This window comes from Cupressus sempervirens, chromosome 5, assembly GCF_028749045.1.
Source record: "Cupressus sempervirens isolate cs-2001-9-10 chromosome 5, ASM2874904v1, whole genome shotgun sequence".
NCBI classification, from domain to species: Eukaryota; Viridiplantae; Streptophyta; class Pinopsida; order Cupressales; family Cupressaceae; genus Cupressus; species Cupressus sempervirens.
The window spans coordinates 512,266,763-512,289,663 of record NC_143122.1 but is presented as its reverse complement, the minus strand read 5'-3'; the positions used below and the strand labels follow the sequence as shown (position 1 = coordinate 512,289,663).

The 22,901-nt window shown below is 34.1% G+C and overlaps 1 protein-coding gene across 1 annotated transcript in view; it reads left to right on the top strand.

The window, feature by feature from the left end:
* LOC149556953 (inactive protein kinase SELMODRAFT_444075-like) overlaps positions 1–22,901 on the top strand; it is a 79,064-nt gene that overhangs the window by 55,094 nt on the left and 1,069 nt on the right. The window contains exons 7-8 of the mRNA XM_089831594.1: positions 22,561–22,637; positions 22,715–22,862. Coding sequence (XP_089687720.1) covers positions 22,561–22,637; positions 22,715–22,862 — 225 coding nt within the window. The remainder of the gene's footprint in view (positions 1–22,560; positions 22,638–22,714; positions 22,863–22,901) is intronic.

The window sequence follows — 22,901 nt, the reverse complement described above, 5'->3', positions numbered from 1 at the left end:
GTGCAAGGAAGACTAGTTGGTTATCATAAAGGAAAATCATTAATGATAAATCCGGTAACATATGAAGTAAGAGGTACTATTAATGACGAAGAACACATAAAATCTACAAGTATGGATAACTTGGATATGGGATCAACTTCATTGTGCATCCATCTACAATATTCTATCATGTGTGTAAACTTCCAGGAGGATCACATAGCAGCTGGCAGTTGGAATTTCATGTACTACAGAAAGTCACATTGCATTCAAAATTGTGCACCAATTATATTGATATGGTGGGAAATGATTGCAAAAATTGATGTTACAATTTTATGCATATATGAGCAGCAACACTTATAATTTGATGCAGTAGTGATCTGCTCTTACTTGAGTCCATGCACTCATCAATAGCAGCCCTATTCATGCAAATGTTAGATAAATTGGGTCAACTTCTTATCTAATCTTCCTCTTGGTGACAACTTTAATACATTCTTGATTGTTATGGTGTACAAATTTAGATACTGCACTGGTTATCCTGCCCCAAGAAAAGAGAAATGACTGGACCATGTAAAGAAGTCTGAATTTTATGCTATTGGATGCTTATATCTATTGACAGAGGACAGACCAATAAGCATAAGAAAATTCCTTCAAGAAAGGAAGATCTTGATAATTGATTGCATTTCTTCTAAGAGAAAGTTTGATAGTTCATTAGAAACAATCTTGGACAAAGAGCTCGGGAGGTTGATATAAATGGAAATTTTATTGTGGGGGGAATAGTAACCAATGTCCCATTCCCATTGCTTGACAAATGCTTATATGAAAGCACTTCCGATTTGACATATATGGACCTTCATTCGAGAAGCTTGTATCAAATAATGTGTAGATAAGTATTGTTTAAAAAATTAATCCTTGAATATCACATTTATCTACTCATTGTAGTCTCTCTCCTATTTGTATTTCTATACATACTATAAAGAATTATTTTCCTTTATCTTTTCCTATGTATCTGATGATGACTTTGCAGGAAAATAAGAATGGTACATTAGGCATATTGTGCAAACCTCAATCTTATGACAATGGTTTCAAAGAAGCTATAATTAATCATCTGATGATCAGGTTGGATAGAGTGAGGCTCTTGAAGTGAATATCTTTGATGATTGAGATTGAGTATTCTTCTATTAAGAGGGAGGCTTTAAATACATGTGTGTGACTGCATGATTTTGGTGTGCCTACCTTTGTGTACATCATGAGAAAATAATGACTTATCACTAGAAATTTGAAAGAGTGATATTAGACTCAGAGGGAGTGCGATAGGCATTCTTGTTCAAAGAGAGCCTCTAAGGGAGTAACTACAGGACCTGACTTTCTAGGATCATTGTTCAGAGGGAGAAATTTGAATTGTGATATCTTCTCTATAAGGGAAAAGTTCGAAGTGAAATTTCTTGTAATGCATTCATCTCTTTGAGAGAGAATAAAGGTGAAAGTCCTTGTACCACCCTTTGACTTGGTTCATGGTAGTTACTATTTCGCATATGATATGTAATGAAATGTGATGATCTTTTATTGACATATATAAACAGAAGGTAACCATTGTAAGGTGACGATCTTATAAATGGTAGACTTGTTATCATGACAGGCTACATTAAGTTGTTGTCCAGGAGTGTCCGAAGTCATGATAACGAATGTATTATGATCATACTTCATTAAGTTGTTATCCTAGAGTGCCAAAGATCATGATACTTGTCATGATAGAGACCATGACATTGTGATTTCTTGTTATTTGATAGAGTACATTAATTTGTTGTCCTAGAGTGCCGGAAATTAGATAACTCATATCCTACTAGGATATAACATATTCTTTTGGTAGGCATCAAGGATTTGATGTTAGTGTACATACTAAAAGAATATAAGTATGAAGAATATCATATGATTGATATTTTTTGTCAAATCATACTTCAGATGATATTGAAAGATAACATCTAAGTTGGTGGATATATGTTGATATCCTTAAATATGTCATTCTAAGAATATCATATTGACATGATATCTCTCTATATGCTTGAGAGTGTAATGTGTTCTATAATAATTCTCCTTAGCTAAGAGGGAGTGTTAATGTTGTAGCTTCAGTCAGATTGAATTGACATAGAGACAATTCCTCTATGATTTTTCATCAATCATAAATTAGACAAACCCTCTTATGTCTACACATATATTTATGATAAATATTATATATATATATATATATTAATTAATATTAATATTGACTAATTAATGATTGATCCGTAGAGACATGTCTCGTCATGAGACATCTCTCTTCTATGAATATTTATGTCTTCAAAATCTGCATTTGGAGATACATCAATGACAATGGCAGCGCTATTTACATTTGCAGAAAACGATTCATGTTTCTCGACAGGGCTGATTCCCATCCTTGCCATTTGTTGGCCTTTTGAATGTAATGAATATCTTTTTTTGATTAAAAAATATTATGTTAGCAATAAAAAAAAATTCGTAAATAATGTTTTAAAAATTTCATCATTCTTCAATTTATTTATTTATTCAGAGAGAGGACATTACAGATCTATGCAAGGATTGGTGAATTTTAGTTTGAGATGTTGTACACTCCTTTTGATTTTTTGGATCCATGCTTTGCACTAATTGTTAAGGGCAAGCAAAATTCTCAAACACGTTGCTGAAATTGATGGATCGCAAAGCCAAGTTCTACTAGGTCAACCCCCTGATCGAATTAGCTTTACGGTTGTGGAAATGATTGTATAGAACACTTTCAGTTATACAAATGTCCTAGAATGATTGGATATATAATTAGATTCCTTTTAGTGCTCCAATATGAAAATCCCTAGATTGAAGTTCCTTGTATTGCATAGGATTTTAATGATTATGCTGTAATATTTTATGCACATTCAATGCCTTAAAATAACAAACATAGCAAGTAATCATGTGAAGTTTGTCTTAAGATGGGTAGTTGTAAGATAGAAAGGAGCTACAGCTAGCAAAATTTAATTTGAAAATTTGATTTTGGAGGTCAATTCTATGTTTAGTGGGATTAATCTTGCATGTCATACAGTTGACTCAAAACAAAAAATGTGCTAATATCAAAATAGGTAATGGATGTGTTTAAGTGCAAACTTGGGTGCAATATTTGGCAGATGTATATACGTGTAGGTATAGATGAGATAGAGAGTGTAGTGGAGAAGGGTGGTAGATTGCAGAATGAGCTCAGCTTTGCACAATTGCACACCATTTGTTAATATGTAATTGTATAAAGTCATTCCCCTACAATGTTGCCAAAACTAAATGGGAATTCACACAGGACTGCAAAATTCACCATTATAAGTTCATTTGTGCATGTATTAGCATAAATATGTAATATGTGACTGTTCATTCATGTTTGATTATTATGATTTAAGAATATAATTTTCTGTAACTTTTAATTCTTATATTTAATTAAACATTTGGAAAACAAATAAAAATCTTTACAAAAAATCACCTAGGCTAATAGATGCACACAACAACAAATGTACAATTAATTTAGGTGAATAAGAAATAAGAAGGGATATGCTTAAAAAATGTTTAAAAATTAAATAAGAGATTAGGGAACTTACTTTTTGAAACAATGTAATGACTACCCCTTAGTTTTTTGAAATTTGCCAAGGAACAATTGTATAAACTTATTATCAGAGATTAAAACTGCTGTCGTTGAAGTCTGATTTAGATTCAACAGAGATATTCAAGTGCTGATAATATGGTATTGGATTTATTGCACTATATATGTTTGTCTACCATACAATTCTTATCCCAATAAGGTGATAATGAGTTTCCTTGAGCAGACATGTGAATATGCTGCAATTATCAGAACAGATTGCAAAAAATGGTCTGCTGGCTCACTTACAATGCATCCAACTCTCCAGTCAAGTTTTAGGCTCAAACAACTTTGTGATTTGAATTCATTCTCAAGAGCACTCCTCAAGATTGAATGAGCTAGTACTGAGATGTGGTAAATGTTTCTTCAGGTCTGTAGTGAAAGATAAACCTTATTGCAGGTCTGTTGCTATAGTTGCGGGTTATGGACAGCATCAGCCATCTTCAATATATGCCAAACCATCAAACAGACATCACTTTCAGCTATGCGAAGGGACTGAATATGCATACAACTCCAGCAACAATATCAAGAGGCCTCCAGATAAGCTTGGAAGATAGTGTGATGAGAATGTAATGATAGAATTTTCTCACTTACAAAATGACTGTTAACTAAATTAGGTCAAAACAGAGGGAATAGCACTCAAGAACTTCCTCTATCACTTTATAGAAAGTTCCACCAAGCTTCTAAACACTTCACAAATGCTCAACACCTTCTTCTCAACTTCCAATCAACCGGTAATTTCAACTCAAGGAAATTGGATTTTTTTTCAGATGAGTAGCAACAAAGGTGCTGGAAAACAGGGGCAATTTTACCTTAAAGTTAATAACCTCTTCATGGCATGTTTGTACAACCTGAATTTTGTTGCAAATGATAAGCATTAAGATTCATCAGCATGAAGTTTCAAAGCCAAAGCCTCAGCTTCACCACCCAATACTCAAAAGAATGTTATGGTCCAGCTAGGGCATCGAGTACAGCCGGCAATGGAGACTCCAAAAAATTTCTTCAAAACAACAAAAAACTTTGGAACAATCACCAAAACATAAATCCAGAAATCTGCATTCAAAATTATTTGAATATCTTCATTTTGCAGAAATCCTGAATCTGCAACACTGCAGGCAAGAGTGACTTTTGTCTTGAATTACTCCAACTAGCTAAGGGTGGTCAATTAAATCTGAAACTTGCAACCAAATTAGGGTTTCTGTCCTCAATCAATATATAGAAGAACTTTCTAGTTCAATCCAATAGGTTATGTGTATTCTTATGTCTTTCCAAATGAGAGTCCAATACCTCCTTTTATAGAGTTGGAGGAAAAAAGTCAATTTAAAATTTCAAAAAATACATTTAGCATCCAAACACCTATTTGAAGTACACAATTTTTTGAATAAATAGTCTTCTTTATTGAGGTGTTCACTTTAGGGGGGCATACTGTTACTTTTTAAAATTAGAACACTAAAATAATATAATACAACATTAACATAAGAACTTTAGTGTATAATATACATACTCCTGCAGATGTGTGGAAAACAATGCGAAGGACCTGGAGACTGAAATTGAGCATGCCAAAATGAGAAGACTAACACCAACCCAACAACTTACTAAAAATAGGCGTGGTCTCCAACAAGTTTGGGGAACAACCTAGGAGGCCAAAAACACTTCAAAAAGCATCAGTGCAATCCAAATCACCAACTTAGCTCAACACCACCAACAAAATTCATGAGAAGCCGTAATTGAACTCTCCAATAAGTTTGGAGTTCTCCCCAACACCATAGAAACATACAAAAAACTTAGAAAGTGGCCAAGACCTCACAAAACGATTACATAAAAAACGGGGACATTATGTCCAATGATGAAAAATAATAGTTGATGTTGTGTACCATCAAATTGTCTAGGACAACTTGATACCATACAACACCAATTATTATAATTTGTCATGAAGATAGCATTTAAACATGCGATCATTCTAGATGATTTTTTGTGCACATTTTGTTTGGTTTTAGTGCTCCAAGTAAAAAATATTCCTATTCTCCTTGGAATGCTTGAGTTATTTTGCATATTCATGTGTCTAAATGCACAAATGAGTGTCTTTCAGTGCTAAGAGATGACAATAAATGACACAAATGTGTATTGAGTTGATCCTAACAACTAATAAAACATTGGAATTACAAAAAATGATCTTGAATATTTGAATTTAGGGGGTTAATTTATATGACGCAAGGAGAAACCTAGGCAACACAAGAAAGAAACAAGATAGGGAGGCATAAATCTCATTGTGGCGAGTGAATGCATGGTTACGGTGCAATAGTAGATGCAAAAAATTCATAGTAATAGTGAATTGAAAAAAGTAAATGCAATAGGTATATGATGAGGCTGAATGTTTGTGTATGCATGTGTTTATGAATGTGGATGGATAAAGGATCAAGTAATGAGCCCAAGTTCCAACTTTGCACAAGAGTGTGCCAATTTGCATGGGTGTGCAAATTTTATCGTTTAATTTTGCCCACAATGTTTTTGGTGGAGGGTTTTTCTACAAACCTATTAACATGGGAGCATGAGCCATAGGTTGAACCTCTTCTACTAAGAGCAGAGGAGTAAGGACCTGGGCCACAGTCCTAGCCCCATCCCCTTTTTTAATGTTGGAGCTTTGTGCTCATCCTTGGAGAGCTCATTGAGAACCTTTCACCTTCACTTGTCGACCAAATTGACTTTGGCCCACATTTTGAGGTGCATGTGAATCTTAAAATAAATATCTATTTCACAGTCTATAAGTTCTCACAACCATGTATAAAAAATAAATATTTAGACATAAAAGCTCATAGTATCCGTGTAAAGCTCTAATTCTGATTCACTTAGAAAAACCTTTGGACTTTGGTTCAGTCCATTCTACCCAAACCCTCTTATTTGCACATTTGAAAAGAAAATAAATCTCTAATTTTTTGTTTTTGTCATCAAATTTCATGAAAGAGGAATGATGTTGGATTGCTACAAGGGTCTGAATCCTTAGAATTTTCTCATCAAAGATGATGATAATGAGTCTTGCAAGTGCACAAGGCTGTCATTTTATTGTTTATGACTTGCACTAGTTTATCATTGGTTGGTGAGATGTCTTTTGTTGGTTGAGCATACAGTTTCTTGTCATGAAGTTTTCCCCAAGGGATGTAGAGTCCTGCAATTGTTTATTCTTTTAATCTTTGTTTTGGCAAAATATGTTAATACTTTATAAGTTTCATGGTCTACGTGGAAAAATGCTGCAACACTATTATGAAATTTGAATTGACAATTGATATTTATTGAAGTATTTGATATTAAAGTAACACAATATAGGATATGGAGTTTATGTTTAAAGATAAAAATTATTGAAATATGGATGCTATTTTATGCTTACGAAGGAAGGCGGCCTTTTATGGCCTATATCTAGATGCTTTGAGGTTATTGTGTAAATTTGGATTGAACGAAGGTGAAGTGTGTGTGTGTGTGTGTACACACAAAGTAGTAATTCAGTTATAGAATAATGGATCCCATTTGATTTCTTTGTTTGTTCCTCTTTTTTGGCATACGTGCTTCATAAGAATCTACAAAACATAGAAAACCATGTGCAATGAGCATGTTTTTTGACAAGTATGTAAACACAATCGCATGTTATTCAAATTGTCTATGAATGACAAAGAAGGAATGTAGTTTTAGGAAAATTTTGCTTGTACGAGAAGTAATATTGTAATATTTGATCTCAACGTGGTGGTAGTAGAGTGGTATGACACTTCAAACATGACCACGTCATTGTAGTCAAGATACATTTGGAAATAGTGACGAGTCTTTATGTAGGCACCTGTAGGTATTGGCAACATGTTATGCCACCTTCATTTGTTTACATTTGATTGGATGCAAGGAATTGGAGGAGGGGAAGAGTACACAAAAAAAAATGTAGTCATAAACTTGTAAGCACAAAGTTTGAGGTGAAGTAATTAGTCATGAATTCATAATATGACAAACAGTAACACATCAAATCCTAGCATGAAAAAACATATGGATTGGAGAGGATCATCAAGAAATGCAAATTTTTCCTTAGTAAAATGAAAAAAGTAATGTAGCCCAAGAGGTGAGATGAGAATCATGTTAGCATATATGGCATGATAAAGGGTATATCCATACAACATGGCTCTAGGTACATGGTAAAACATGTGAGATCACAATGATAGAAGGTGTGCTATTCTCAATGATATTATTGTTGAGGAACATGATTAGGCTAAGCACATAATGGTATGATGAAGGCATGATGCCCCTGATATAGGAGGAAAACTCTAGGACTATCCAAGTAATTAAAAGTGCAATGTGGAGTGAGAAAGGGCATTATAAACCCTTATGTAATCAAGTAGCTATAGAATCATTGTAAGGAAATGAATGAAGAATGTAGGATGGGAAATGCAGAATGCTCTCCAATCTAATAGGATAGCTCTAGAGAAGTGGTAGGACTTAAAAGTACATGTAATGGAAATATGAAATACACGTAGTGAGCATGGTAGCGTAAGGGTAAACTAGGCATAATATAATTGACTTGATAAGCATCATAGACATGTGAGTAAAGCACGATAAGGATCATAGCTTCATATAAGTATGCGAAGTTGTAATGTCCCCTATTAGGGTTGGTCATGATTGTTATCTATTTAATCAACCATAATGTGTATACCTAATCATATTATTATTTGGTTTAAGGACAAAAAATATAGATGCTATTCAAGCTGCCTAGACACCGTCTATGAACTCCCTCAAAGTTTACACGTCCAAGTCAGCAACCCGAAGACATACAGATCGCTAATCTCTACCAATCATATTATTATCTAGTTTAAGGACAAAAGATATAAATGCTATTCAAGTTGCCTAGACACCATCTGTGAAATCCCTCAAAGTTTACATGGCCAAGTCCGCATCTTGAAGACATACAGATTGCTAATCTCTACCCTCTATTGGGCTAAGATCCATTAGCTTGGAATTATACAAGCCCCTCTTTGGTAACACCATACTTCTAATTTGCTTAGGTTAGTTAGACAATGATTGGTTCAAGTTTTATAGGATGCATTTGAATTATATGAGTAAGGAAAATATTCTCATGTTCATTCACCAAAATAGAGATTCTATCAACTACGATTATTGAGTCTATGCAATCCTTATTATTATTACCTTTTGAATTTAAGAAGAAGACTTCAGATATAATCAGGTTGCTTAGATACCAATCCTCAATGGGCATTCCCTCAAGGTTTACAAATCCAAGCCCTTAAGCCTTTCTTGGTACACTGCCTCAATAGGCTCATTATCATGTGGGAATCTTGAACTCCATCGCTGCTCACCATAATGCAGTTAAACTATTAGTGGATTTGTTTGCTGAGTTTGGCAGGGCGACACTCAATGTATCATTTCGTAAGTCGTGGGAAACTAGGCGCTCAAGGTCACTAATCCCCACTCTATTCTGGGAACAACCAATTGGATGAAATTTACTCGAGCCTTTCCTTAATTGCAACCTAGAGTCCTCTTTTAAAAAAGAAATAATAATAATTAATTAGTTCTATTTTCTTTTAATAATTATCCATAATAAAAGATTTCATTTAATAATTATTTATAATATTAGGAATTGATTCCACACAGGGAATTTGTTCTATTATTATAATGTCACTATATATATATATATATATTATCACAAGTTCTTTACATACCTTATTAGTTTGTTTGTCTAATTGTTCACTGATGTTAAATGGCTAGATGAATGTATGTGATTATGTAATGTCCATAGTTGGGACATTACTTAATTTATCTTTTATTTCTATATCAGAATTTTTTTGCAGACCAATTCCATATCTAACTTCCTCTTGTATATGTTTTTCAGTGTTTTAATATACCTTTATATACTTTGATATGAGAAAAAGTGTGTCTTTTCGGTTAATTAATTTCATTCTATTATTTATTAATATTATTATTACATTATTATTTATAATTATTAATATTAATATTATATATATAATGCATAATATATACAAGATCTAAGGTAATTAATATACCTATGAACTATATTTCCCTCACAAAAATTTGCAGTTTCATTCAAACTTGTGTTGCGAAAAGCTCATACATATAGTCGAAGGAAGCATGAACATTCGATAAAAACAAAGGCAAAACATTGCTCTCTAGATTACATAGACATAAGAAACAATTTTCAACTTGACTTTGGCTTAGGTACTATTGATTATTAATACAAGTTCAGAATGATCAACAATGGGTTGTAGCCTCGAGGCCTTCTATTCTGGCACCACTAATCTTTTCTTTTTCATACTGTCCTTAGAAGGGTTGTTTTTCTTTGATCTAAAATAATTGCATTATTACAATGTTTTGGGCTCTTTTGTTCTTTTGATAACATTATCCAAGGTTGCACGGGGACGGGGGTACTTGGGTGCTTAGGGTACGGGTACGTGTATGAGTACGGCTATTTTTCAAAATAGGGTACGGGGGGTACTTGGGTACATCAATTTTTTTTATATAATTTAATTTTAATAGAAAATCTGAAAATATGAGTCATGACATTGGGTTTTCAAAACAAGAGCATTGATAAAGTTTGCAGATGTAATATATTGTTTCCAGTTTCAGATTTGCAATATGTTTGTAATAATAATATATGCTAAATGTTTAGATGCATAACAGAGAATGCAGTCTTTAAACGTGAACATGAAGATAATAAATCAAGTGATGCATTGCATTGCTTGAGACTATGATCAAATTATTTAATTGAAGATCCAAAAACTATGCTTCATTAAGACTGATCACTAACAATCGTTTATGTATGTAATGCATAAACTAAATAAAGTGCAATCAAAGGGATACATTTAACGTTAACTAATACAACAGTTAGCTCACGAAGAGATGCGTGTAAATGGAACCAGCTTTCATGAATGGATGTGATCCATTCTTCCACCCAACTATAAAGATGGCATTTGATTTGTCTTCCAAAGCACATGAAAAATAATTCATATACATTTCAGATTGATAGCGGAACACACACACACGCTTTTATATATATATATATATATATATAAAGTAGCATCCCGTAGACATCAATTAGTATTATATATTGATATTGGAATATTGTTATCAGTAAATTAAAATAAATACTCCTTAGTAACCTGATCATAAAAGACTGGTACCAGAGCAGGCTTAAGAAAAGATTGGATTAAAAGTAGCAGGGTTATCCTCTCAATTGCCTTGAAATCTGATTGCATTAACATCAAGATGGTGAATGGACTTAAAGTTGAAGACAAAGTTGACGGTGCATCAAATTTTGTCTCCTGGAAGTTCAGAGTCATGCTTATGTTGGAGCCTGAGGAAAACAGATTAAACAAATTTCTGGAGAAAGTGGTTCTGGAACAAAATGAGGAAGATGTGAAGAAGCCTCAATGGAAGAGAAGCTTTCCCAAAGCAACCAAAATGCTGGTTGACTCTGTGAAAGATCATATTGTGCCAATCATCTCTAAGTTAATATCAACATACAGCATATTAAAAACATTAGAGGAGATGTATGAGATCAATAATACGAATTGAGCCCTTGCATTAAAACAGAACTTCCCCACATTAAGATGACAAAAGGAAAATCCATCATCTCGTATTCCATGAGGATCACTGAATTGAGAAATAAACTCTCCATCATAGGACATACTATTGATAACAAATAATTATCCATGGTGACACTTAAGTTCTTAACGGCCTTCCATCATCATGGGAATCAATTATACAAGTGATAAGTGCAAAATCAAAACTCCCTAGGTTTGATCATTTGAAACCAGACTGCATTCAAGAAGAGTCAAGATTGATTACAAGAGGCATTGGACAACATTCTACAAATGAAGAAATTTATGTCCTTTACTCACACTCAAAGAAAAAGGGCAAGAAAGGACACTTCAAAAGGAAGAAAGATAAGGAGTTCAATTATGGTTCTACATTCAAAAGAAGAAAAGACATTTAAAAAATCCAATGCTTTAGATGTTACAAATATGGTCACTATGCAATGAAATGTCCAAATAGGTCTATGCCTCTATCTTCCATTGCTGAAGTTGATGAGGGTCTTCTGAAAAAGGATTCAGATGGTTTCACATTCTATTCAGCCCTCTCAAGTCAGGTACCTACCAACCACAACACTTGGTTAATTGACAATAGTGCATCTTGGCACATTACCAAATTTAGAGGAAATTTAAATGAGGTAATGCAGAGAAATTCGTATGATCAAGTGCCCATTGGAGATGATTCTAGTTATTTCGTGGACAGAGTTGGGACCTCTTCTCTTAAATTAAACTCGGGCATTTCCTTGCAATTAAATGATATACTATTTGTTCCAGGAATTAAACAAAATCTTGTCTTCATCTCTGCTTTGGAAGATGAACGATATCTTATTGCATTTGCAGATGGCCAAGTTCTTGCATGGCAAAAAAACTCAAACATCAAGATGACTAAAGTCATTGGAGTTCGAAATGAACATCTTTAGAAACTTTGCACTCTTCCTACTCAAGCCTTATTTCTTTATTCATCAAGCACTTGTGAGGTTTGGCATAGAAAATTGGGTCATCTTTTATGAAGATGTAGCTGCGATAGAGATCTTTATCTCTAAGTTTATGAAATTGAAATATGATCGTTATAACCATTATGGTCATCTTCAGCTGAAGAAGACATTTGTGATAATTTTTGAGATAATATTAAACAAAGAGACGTGGCATGCGTCATTTGTAGAGGCATGCATATGGAAATATGAAGAGTTTTATATTTGGAAATTGAAGAACCTTTTGTTGTGTAATGAAGGGTATCTCTATTCTTTATATATATATTGTACCAAGCAAAAATAATTGTACCTGAACATTTCTTAGCATCAATGGCATGGCTGGGTTTTCCCCTTCAAGTGGAAGGGTTTTACCAGTATAATCTCTCATGTCTATTGTGCCCATTTTGGTCTTATTGTTGTTCATCCTCATTTTTGGGCAAAATTTAACATGACATCAGGTTGTAGTAAATATTCTAAACCTAGATAGGATTTCTAGGTTCTTCACATTTCATGATGTATCTCAGTGATCTTATTATTTTATATCAAGCTACTATGGAAGAGCAATTGTCATCAGTTTTCTTTTTTTCTTTTTTCGTGCCTTGTATTGAGTGTTTATGTTGTGGACGTATTCCTACTTCATACGTCTTTATTTTTTCACAATGTGGGTGACTGATATGGATTGTAGGCTTCATATTCATGGGTTCCTCTCTCTGCGTTCCTCATTTTTGCTGCTATACGTTTGTTATCTCTCTTTTCTTAGCTTCTATTGCTTGTCAAACTTGATATATGGAAGAGCCTCTTATTCTATCAAGATTTGTGTGTCTTTCCCTTATCTTTGTTGTGTATTGCATATTCGGCATTGTGCATTAGAGGCCTTATGTCTTTATGCCATTGTGACTGTTTGGCTTTATATCTACACGACACCATTTTTGATTGACATCATGCTTAGTTGGCGTTATGATTACTTGGCTTTGATGCTGTTGTCTATCATCTTCGATGCTTATCGTTTTGATATCGTGTCAAGATGGTTTAATGATTTAATGTCATTGTTGGTTTTCTTGTGTTTACTGTTTCATATCCTTTTACATCTTTGTATGCCCCGATTCATTGATGAGGCTAGTGTTTGCATTTTTATTCCTCATTCTTCTATAGTCTATTGTCACCTTTTGTCTTTTTGATGTATTTGAAGATGACTATGAAGTTACAGAAATTCTGTAGTGAGGAAAATTCATTGTATCCAACTCTTCTCTCCACTCTAGAAAAACCTTGAGTGTTGTATCGGTGATATGTTTTGTGCTTCCCTCTTCCTCAAGTGACTAAGGCATCGGGCGTCGTTGGGAAAGTGGCGTCAAGGTTTGAAATTTGTGGCTTTATAAGCCTTTATCACTATCGTTTTCTTTGTTTCCTCCATTATCATTCCATCTTAGTGCATGTCGGGATCTCTGTTCTTTCGCATTTTTTTTGGGTATGCAAACTCTTCTCTGTTTGAACTGGGTTCATTGTGGTTGTTGCTGACTTGGCACTATCTCTGGTTGATCTGATAGCTTCGTGAATTGTTCTTTTGCTTATGCCATTCTGTTTCTCATTCAAGGTTGGAGACCATCGCATTTGTGACCAAGCTTGTAAATATCATTGCTTGCTATTTGCAAGAATTTATTTATTGTGATTGTATTGTCTCTTTAGTGGGCAAGTCTTTGTGACGGGGAAAGAGTATTGCGCTAAAGGTGATTGATTGCTAGACCATCTTTGTTATCATGATCTGGGTATGATCGACTTTCATATTTTTGCAGAGATTATTTTGTGTATCTCTATATCTCAGAACTACTTCTAAGTTTTAGTCGTCCCTTTATTTGTTTCCCTTAGTTCTAATTATTCTCATCTCATGGTCTCCTCAATCTACAATGCACCCTTTTTACATAAAGCTTTCTATTGTTTCAATTCAGCGAGTTCAGAGTGTCACGGCTACTTTTTTTGGTATTGCTTTATTATATTGATGCTTAACTGATTATTATTCTTTAATGATCTTTGGTTGTCTGGTGTTATGTACATATACCCAAAAACAAAAGAACTAAGCTAGAACCTTATGACAAGGGAATATTTGTAGGCTATAGTGTAACATCAAAAGCTTACAAATTCTATATTCCAGAGTAGAAATTTATTGAATTAAGTTGGGATGTGACATTTGAAGAGGATGCTGCATTCAGAAAATCCAAGGGCACTTCTGAGACGGATAGTGAAGATCAAGAGCCTCCTCAAAATATGAAAGACGGCCATACTTCTGAGATTCAGAGGGAGACTCATGAACCTAAAGAAGATGATAATTCAAATGAGCCATTGGATCCTACCGATGGGCCTAGAGATATTGTTGCAAGAGGCTGAAAATTTTGTAGGCCCAAAAGGAACATTTAGGGAAAGTAAGAAACCACACAAGTTTTCTAGATATGTTGCATTAAATAAGTCAAATTATTAAATTAGAACCTGCCAAGGTTGAGGAAGCCACTAAACAATTTTGGCTAAGTCTGCGAGTAGAGGATTCTCTCAGAAGGAGGGAATTGACTATGAGGAGACCTTTGCTCTAGTTGCCCAATACACTTTAGTAAGAATCACTCATTGCTATTGCAGCATCTAAAGGATGGAAAAATGATCAAATGAAAGGACATGATATAATTGAGGAAGAAGTATATATCAAAAAATCTGAAGGGTTTATGGTACATTGTAACATCCGGTTTCTCGGGTCTAAATTAACATCTATCGTATTCAAAGAATACAATTATTACTTCGTTTCATAGGAAGACAGTTATATCATTCATGTTCATGTGAATAAGATTTACCGTTAAAATCAATTAGACAAAATTTCTTAACTAAAAACTTGAAATACCGTCAAATGAAATTACTACAGAAATTGAAAACCACATACCTCGGAAAACTAAGATCAAAATCAAACTAGGGATGCTTCTGCAATCACCCGGGTTAGTCCACAAATATCCTATAACTATTTCACATGACAACTATCATCTCAAAATCGCTATCTCAAAATCAAATGATGATCACAATTAAATACCACTATATTTAAAATTAGGGCATCACATACCATTGAAATCATTATGGCATCGATTACCATTGGAGTTTTTTAGGGATACTGATACTGTTGTATCACGTAGGGCTTCCGTTATCGTGGATTCAATTAGGGCTTCCAATACCACTGATTCAAATAGGGCTTCCAATACCATGGATTCAATTAAGGCTTCCGATACCGCTGGATTCAATTAGGGCTTCCGATATTGCTGTATCATTTAAGGTTCCAACTATCACTCAATCAATTAGGGCTTTAGTTTCCTTTCCTTCTGATTACTTAACTGTGACAGTATTTCAAGATTAGAAATATACTTATATTCGATATTCATATAAATGAAAAGCAATCCATGAATCTATCTCTTATATCTAGGTGTAAAATAACATTAACGATGAAATAACTCAATTTAATCTTACCTCATAAATAAAAGTGATATTACCTGTTTCTGTTAAACAATTGATTGCATAGCTTATCTTTGTCTGACTCATGATTGACATCTTGGGGAGAGGTGAAACATTGTTAGGGGCTTAACCACCCAACCTTGGACCACAACTTATCCCCACACGATCTTTAAGAGAAAAGGCCCTCCCTACTCGGAATAGACAGGGGACATCTTGCCATCCATTGGGCTTCCTGGTAATTAACTCACCATATGACTTGGCAACAGGAGATCACAATAATAGGAATATGCACGAGCTATTAATTGATTCATATTAAAAATGATAAACATTGTTCGGTCATATTTGATACTAATTCATATTATTGATGATTCCTTTCTTTCACCTCATTACCCATCTCCTTGGCTACACAGTCGGGTGAATCCCAGGTATTCGGAATTCTCAGAGTAGACAACTCTGTCAATTATTCAAGAAGATTACATACATCCAACATTTCACACTTCGTGATTACATAATTATGTTCTTTAAAGATTTCAAAATTGAATGTTTAATTAATTTAATCATAACTGATTCCTCTACCGCGTTCTTGCAGAATAACTCCACCTCTTAACCTTTTTCATGGCTTCTCTGCCGGTGAATTCCTCGGTGTTACAAATATTTTGAATATGTTTGGAAGATTTATAAAAACATGTGCATTGATGTGGATTTCGTATTCAATCAAGTTTAATACAACTGCCAAATGATCACAAATGATATATATACATACTCAGAGATACTGGGTGAATGATCTCATATACATTTCAAAATACAAACAGCTTGTATTATAATTTAATCTCTATTTAACATGCCTAGGCGGCTATGGATGGATACTCAAACAGAGAGAAAAGGATCTGATAAAAAGAACATATTTAATTCATTCTCAACCCTATCATTATGTATCAGCTAAAGATAACCATTAAACTCAGTAAAATCCATTCATGATTTATATTGCTTCTATGGTATTCATTTTTGAAAATAGGAAGAATTTTTTTCTAGTTGGCTCATCTTGGAAAAATAAAACAAGAATATATCATTATCAGAACTCATGACTTGGGTTTCATTTGTATCCTACCCTCCCACAAATTCGAGGCTTAAATCTGGCTTCTATCTGACAACTATGATAAACAACAAAGTAATTGTATTTGCTATACCGTAGGGATTTGGGTGCAAAAATTTTGACCCGTAGTAGGGTGTTTCTTCCTCCCACGGCCTGAATAAAAGAACTCCCATGACCTCCTTTGCTAAGTTCTTGTTGACGGTGAAGAAGAAAAAAAGATTCAGCTCGAAAATGGCTAGATATGAATTCTGAAGTTATTCTAAGATTAACTTGGCTTGCAAAGCTTCAGGAAAATGTAAGGTAGAGGTAAATTGCAATATGAAGAAGAGAGTTGTCTCCGATACAATCAATGGTATTCTAAATAATGGTCGGCCATGTCTAATCAGCTACCTTCGGTTTAAAAGAAATCCGTTCGAATTCCCAAGATGACCATTCAGATTCCGATTATTTAATCGGCTATGAAGAGAGAAAAGAATAAAAGAAAAATAAGTTGGAAAGAAGAATTGGAAGATTATAACTTGAAATTTATAATAATTCAAACATTATTATAATGTACAACTAAACATCACTCTATTAAATTAGTAAATGATAATGGTACCAAATCATTTTTATATTATATTAATATGCACATATATAAATACTTATTAAAATAATATGATGAAAGTTAAATTAAAATCCTTTAAGATACGTTTTATATTTTAACTCAATTATTTTATTTAAATTATTTATTAAATAATTCATGTGGGTTCCGCAGATGTATTCTATTCCAAGTCGCTAGGTCCTCTACCCATCTACTCAGTGATGGTGATGCTCCTGCCTAATTCTTTGTGATGGTGATGCCCCTGCCTAATTCTTTTCTGACAATGCTTCCACCCCATTGACATGCTCCCTACATGGAAATTCTCCATCGTTAAATTATATTATCATAATAAATTATTTAAATAATCACAACGGTTAACCATCTTCTTAATTCCATGAATTCGTGGTTAACGATCAACTAACATGTCATCTTCACTTGAAATCATAACGACTAACTACCTTACCATTTCGCTAGGTTATAACAAATTAAACTGTCAACTGACTACATGCGAACCTCAATGGCCATATTTCAAGTTAGGTCAAAAATTGGGATGTAACATACATAGGAAGACAACTCATGTTTGCAAGTTAAAAAATTCATTGTATGGCCTTAAGCAGGCTCTACGTACTTGGTACGAAAGGATTGATCGCTCCTTGATGAGCTTGGGTTTCTCCAAGGATGATGCAAATTCAAACTTGTACTTCAAGGGAGTAAATTATTTAATGGAGAAACTTTAATTTTAGTACTTTATGTTGATGACTTACTTATCACTGGAGAATATCATCTTATTATAAAATGTAAGGAGTTAGCTTCTGAATTTGAGATGAAGGATCTTGGTTTATTGCAATATTTCCTTGGGTATGATGAGATCATTCGGAGTCAAGGAAAGTACACCATTGACATATTAAAGAGATTCTGGTATGATGGATTGTAAATCCACGTCCATATACATGAAAACCAATTTGCATAAGTTAAGAGAGATTGCAACTGATTTAGATCTGGTAGATTCTATGCTATACAAGCAAATGATTGGGTCCTTAATGTACCTGATTTAGACCGGATGTTTTTTATGCAACTAGTGTACTTAACCAATTCATGTGTGAACCAAAGTAAATACATCCAGTTGCAACAAAACATATTTTGAGATACTTGCACAACACAGTTGGATATGGCGTAAGATATTCTTCTTGCATAAACTTGAAGTTGCATGGATATACTAATTCCAATTGGGCAGGATGTATTACTGATCAAAAGAGCACCTCTAGTTGTTCTTCTAGTTAAGGTTCTGCTATGATTTCTTGTTGTAGTAGAAACAATCTTCAATAGCACAAAGCTTCGCAGAAGCCTAATACATTGCAACGTGTGGGAGCATGCGAAGCAGTGTTGCTTCAAAAGCTTCTTGTAGGATTGATTGGACAATCCTTAGAGCGCATTATTCTTTGTGATAATCAAAGTTATTTAAAGCTCTCTTTCAATCCTATGCTTAATGACGGGCACGTGGAGGTCAAGTATCACTATGTTAGAGATATCGTGGAAAGGAATGCTATTCAATTGGGATACATTAGTACTGAAGAGAAAACGATAGACATTCTCACTGAGCCTCTCTCTAGACTAAAGTTTGTGTGCTTTCAAGATAAGCTTGATATAGTGGAGAATGAAGCCTTAGTTGAGATTGAATTTCAACATCATTGATTATTTTATATACATACTAATGCATTTTGTTTTAAGATGTTTAAAGTGTAAACTCTTATTGAATTTCTCGTTGAAGAGAAATTTGAGGTATAAGCCTTTATCTCCACCCTTTAATATGGTTTCATGGTGGAGGAGGTCATGTGGTTGACGCCATGACAACATCACGTGAGAGAGTCAATGGTGATTTTCTTGTATTTGTTTGTTTACCCTCTGGATGAGTCATGGTTAATATCATTGTGAGGTGACAATCTCACAATGATGAAACACTTGTGCATCTTATCATCATTGTGAGGGGATGATCTCACAATGATAGTTGATATCTGGTAAGTAATATTTATGGATAGCTGTAATGGTGGATATTATGTGAGGTGATATCTATGGATAAGCCATAATGGTGGATATCATGTGTGGAGATATCTATAAGCCATGATCATGTATATCACGTGAGGTGGTATCTATGGACAGCCATAATGGCGGATATAACGCGAGATGTGAGGTGATATCTATGAATAATCCATGATAGTTGATATCACAAAGAGGTGATGTCTTTCCTTTACACATGAATGTAGTCATTGTGGTCAAAAAGATAATGTAATTTGCGTATGTTAAGGATTCTTCCCTAGCTAAGAGGTATTGGTGAAGATAGTGTCAGGAGGACAAATCTGAGACATCTGATTGTCTCAAGTGATGTATTGCATCACTTGATACAATGAAAATTATTTAATGAATATCTAAAACACTACGTTTTGTTAAGACAGATTACTAACATTTGGTTACGTAAGTAATGCATAAACTAAATGAAGTGCAATCAAAGGTTACAATTAATGTTAACTAATACATCCATTACCTCATGAAGAGATTCATGTAAATGGAACCATTTCTCATGAATGGATGCGATCCATTCTTCCACTCAACAATAAAGATGACATCTGATTTGTCTTCCAAAACACACAAAAAAGAATACATATGCATTTCTGATTGATAGCAGAATATTTATACATGCACACATGGCATTAAAGATCGATAACCAAAGAATACCCAATCAGATTGATAGTACTAGACCACACACAAATATCGTATCATATATATTGCTGAGAATATATATATATATATTTGTCACATGGCTCTATATGTAATCACCACAGAGGATAAGATATTATTTTTTAATACATATTGCTGTATATATTCCAAAGATAACAGATATTCGAGTTCTCTGTACTTACAATGGTGTATACATATATATAAAGTAGCATCTGTAGACATATCAATTATATATTGATATTGGAATATTGTTATCAGAAAATAAAAAATTAATACGTAATCTGATCATAACAAAACAACAGATAGCATGTGCAGTTCGTCTCCATGACTCCTTAACGAACTCATGGATGAACTGTCTATATAGAGCAGAAAGTTGCATGCAAATTACGACACATGCTTTATTTGCATTTAGCAATTTCACCAGGCAAGAGATTTTAGGTAGCTGTAGGGTGAACCATCAATACAGAGCAGAAAATTGCATACAAATCAGGACACTTCTGCATTCTTTGCATTTAGAAATTTCACCAGGCAAGCGATTTTTAGGTAACTATGCCATAGCCCTCCTAAAATAATTATAAGATCTCTGTATCTTTGATTAGTGTGGTCTTCTTATTTAGTAATTTCACCAGGCAAGAGATTTTAGGTAACTAAGCTATAGCCTTCCTTGACTAAATTAATTATCAGTAAAAAATTAAGATCCACATCTTTGATTAGTCTGGTCCACTAGTTGATTGTTCGATCTTTCTTACATTAACCATACATCAATTGCTTTTCATAGGAAGCATGTGAAAGGACATGCACTCTTAGTGCATGCTAAGAATAGGGTAAATTGATTGTCCATTGCACTTCATGACTTCTCAAATGCACTTGCAGAGGAGTTTTATTGTACTGTGTATCTATAACTCGGGTGTAACCCTCCTTGATTGTATTAATTATCAGTTAAAAATTAAGATCTGAATCTTTGATCAGTGTAGTCGACTTCTGCTAATTAGAACACTTCTACATTCTTTGCATATAGTAATTTCACTAGGCAAGAGATTTTAGGGAACTACGCTATAGCTCTCCTTGACTAAATTAATTGTCAGTTAAAAAATAAGATCTGCATCTTTAATTAGTGTGGCCCACTAGTTTGTTCAATCTGTCTTAATTCAATTGCTTTTCATAGGAAGCATGTGAAAGGACATTCACTCTTAGTGGTTGCCAAGAATAGGGTAAATTGATTGACTGTTTAACAACTCACTTCATGACATCTCAAATGAACTTGAACAGGAGGTTTATTGCCCTCTATATATATTTTTTGAATCTCCACACCATATCTTCAGGTTGAGGTTAGATTGTAGGAAGTGTGTGAGATGTTTCTGGGTTTTTCTTATGCTGCGCTTCTACCTGTGAATGTTGATCTCTATGGAATTATAGAATCCTGTACAACTATCTCCCCAAACTAGTTGCTGTATGTTCTTGTTCCCCAGAACTGTTTAATTGATACAATAATGCTCCTTAAAGCTTTAGAATCGCAGGACTATGTTCTTGGCTGTTTGTATGGCTCTGTCATGGTAGCACCAAATTGCAGATATCTTTAGGGTTGTAGTTTTTAGCTGTAAAATGATGTACTCTGCTTTGAGTTGAATGTTATATCTTGACCATTAGATATCACTTTCTCTCATCAATTCCAATCTTTGGTGTAAATACAACTACACCGTTGCTAATTGCAGAAAACACATACTCCCCGTTGACAAATCAAGTAATCTATGTGGATTTGGAATTCCATAAATAGGTTTTTGTAGTTGACAGTCAAGTAATCTTTACCGAGTTTTGCATTTGCGAGGTAAGATAATTAATCTTAACGACAGTTATCAATTAGTAAAACTGGGGCATGGTTTGGTTGAGAAAAGATCCCTAAATGGAAATACAGCTTCATGGGTTCAGATAGCAATGCAAGAATACCTCTACGTGAATTTTTGTACTGTGAGATGGGTGCTACCCTGAATCTACATGCTGATGTAAAAATATATAACATGATATATTGGAAGAAAAATCTGTACGTTGCATTGAGATTCAAAATCCATTCTAAGGAATGAATGTATAAGTCAAACACGAATAATGAAGTAGTCCATACTTTGAAGCAGAAAAGAAAATATGTTCTAGTCAAATGGTATGGTAAGTGTAATCTTAATATATTGTTTTGGCACAAGTTCAAGATTTTTAATGTGTTCTCTCCATTTATTAGTTTTTCTGACATGTTCAGGTCTGAAGGAGTGCCACATTCCATTTAAGATTGTTACATACTCATTTGATGTATATAACTATTAGTTTCCTTGAAATTCCTTACACGTTCACGGGATGCATAGGCCACAATCAATAGAACATAGAATATTGTTTGTTTCAAAATCCCAATGGCAAAATCTCCTTACTGTTAACACTTCTAAAGATAATCAAGTAGACCTGCTTAATTAAATTGTTTTGGCATCTGGTTGAAACAGGTTGGTGACTTTGGTCTTGCACGTTGGCAACCTGATGGCGATCTTGCTGTGGAAACAAGAGTTATTGGCACGTTTGGGTCAGTCACTATCAGTTTTGTTATTTTTAGCATGTTTTTGAATTTATGATCTCATATTCGATATGACTTTAATGAAGGTATTTGGCACCGGAATATGCCCAAAGCGGGCAAATTACTGAGAAAGCAGATGTCTATTCCTTCGGTGTAGTGCTAGTGGAGCTAGTAACAGGCCGCAAAGCTGTAGATATTAATCGACCAAAGGGACAACAATGCCTCACAGAATGGGTTTGTGAAAGCCTAGTCTCTATATTCTTAATGTCCACA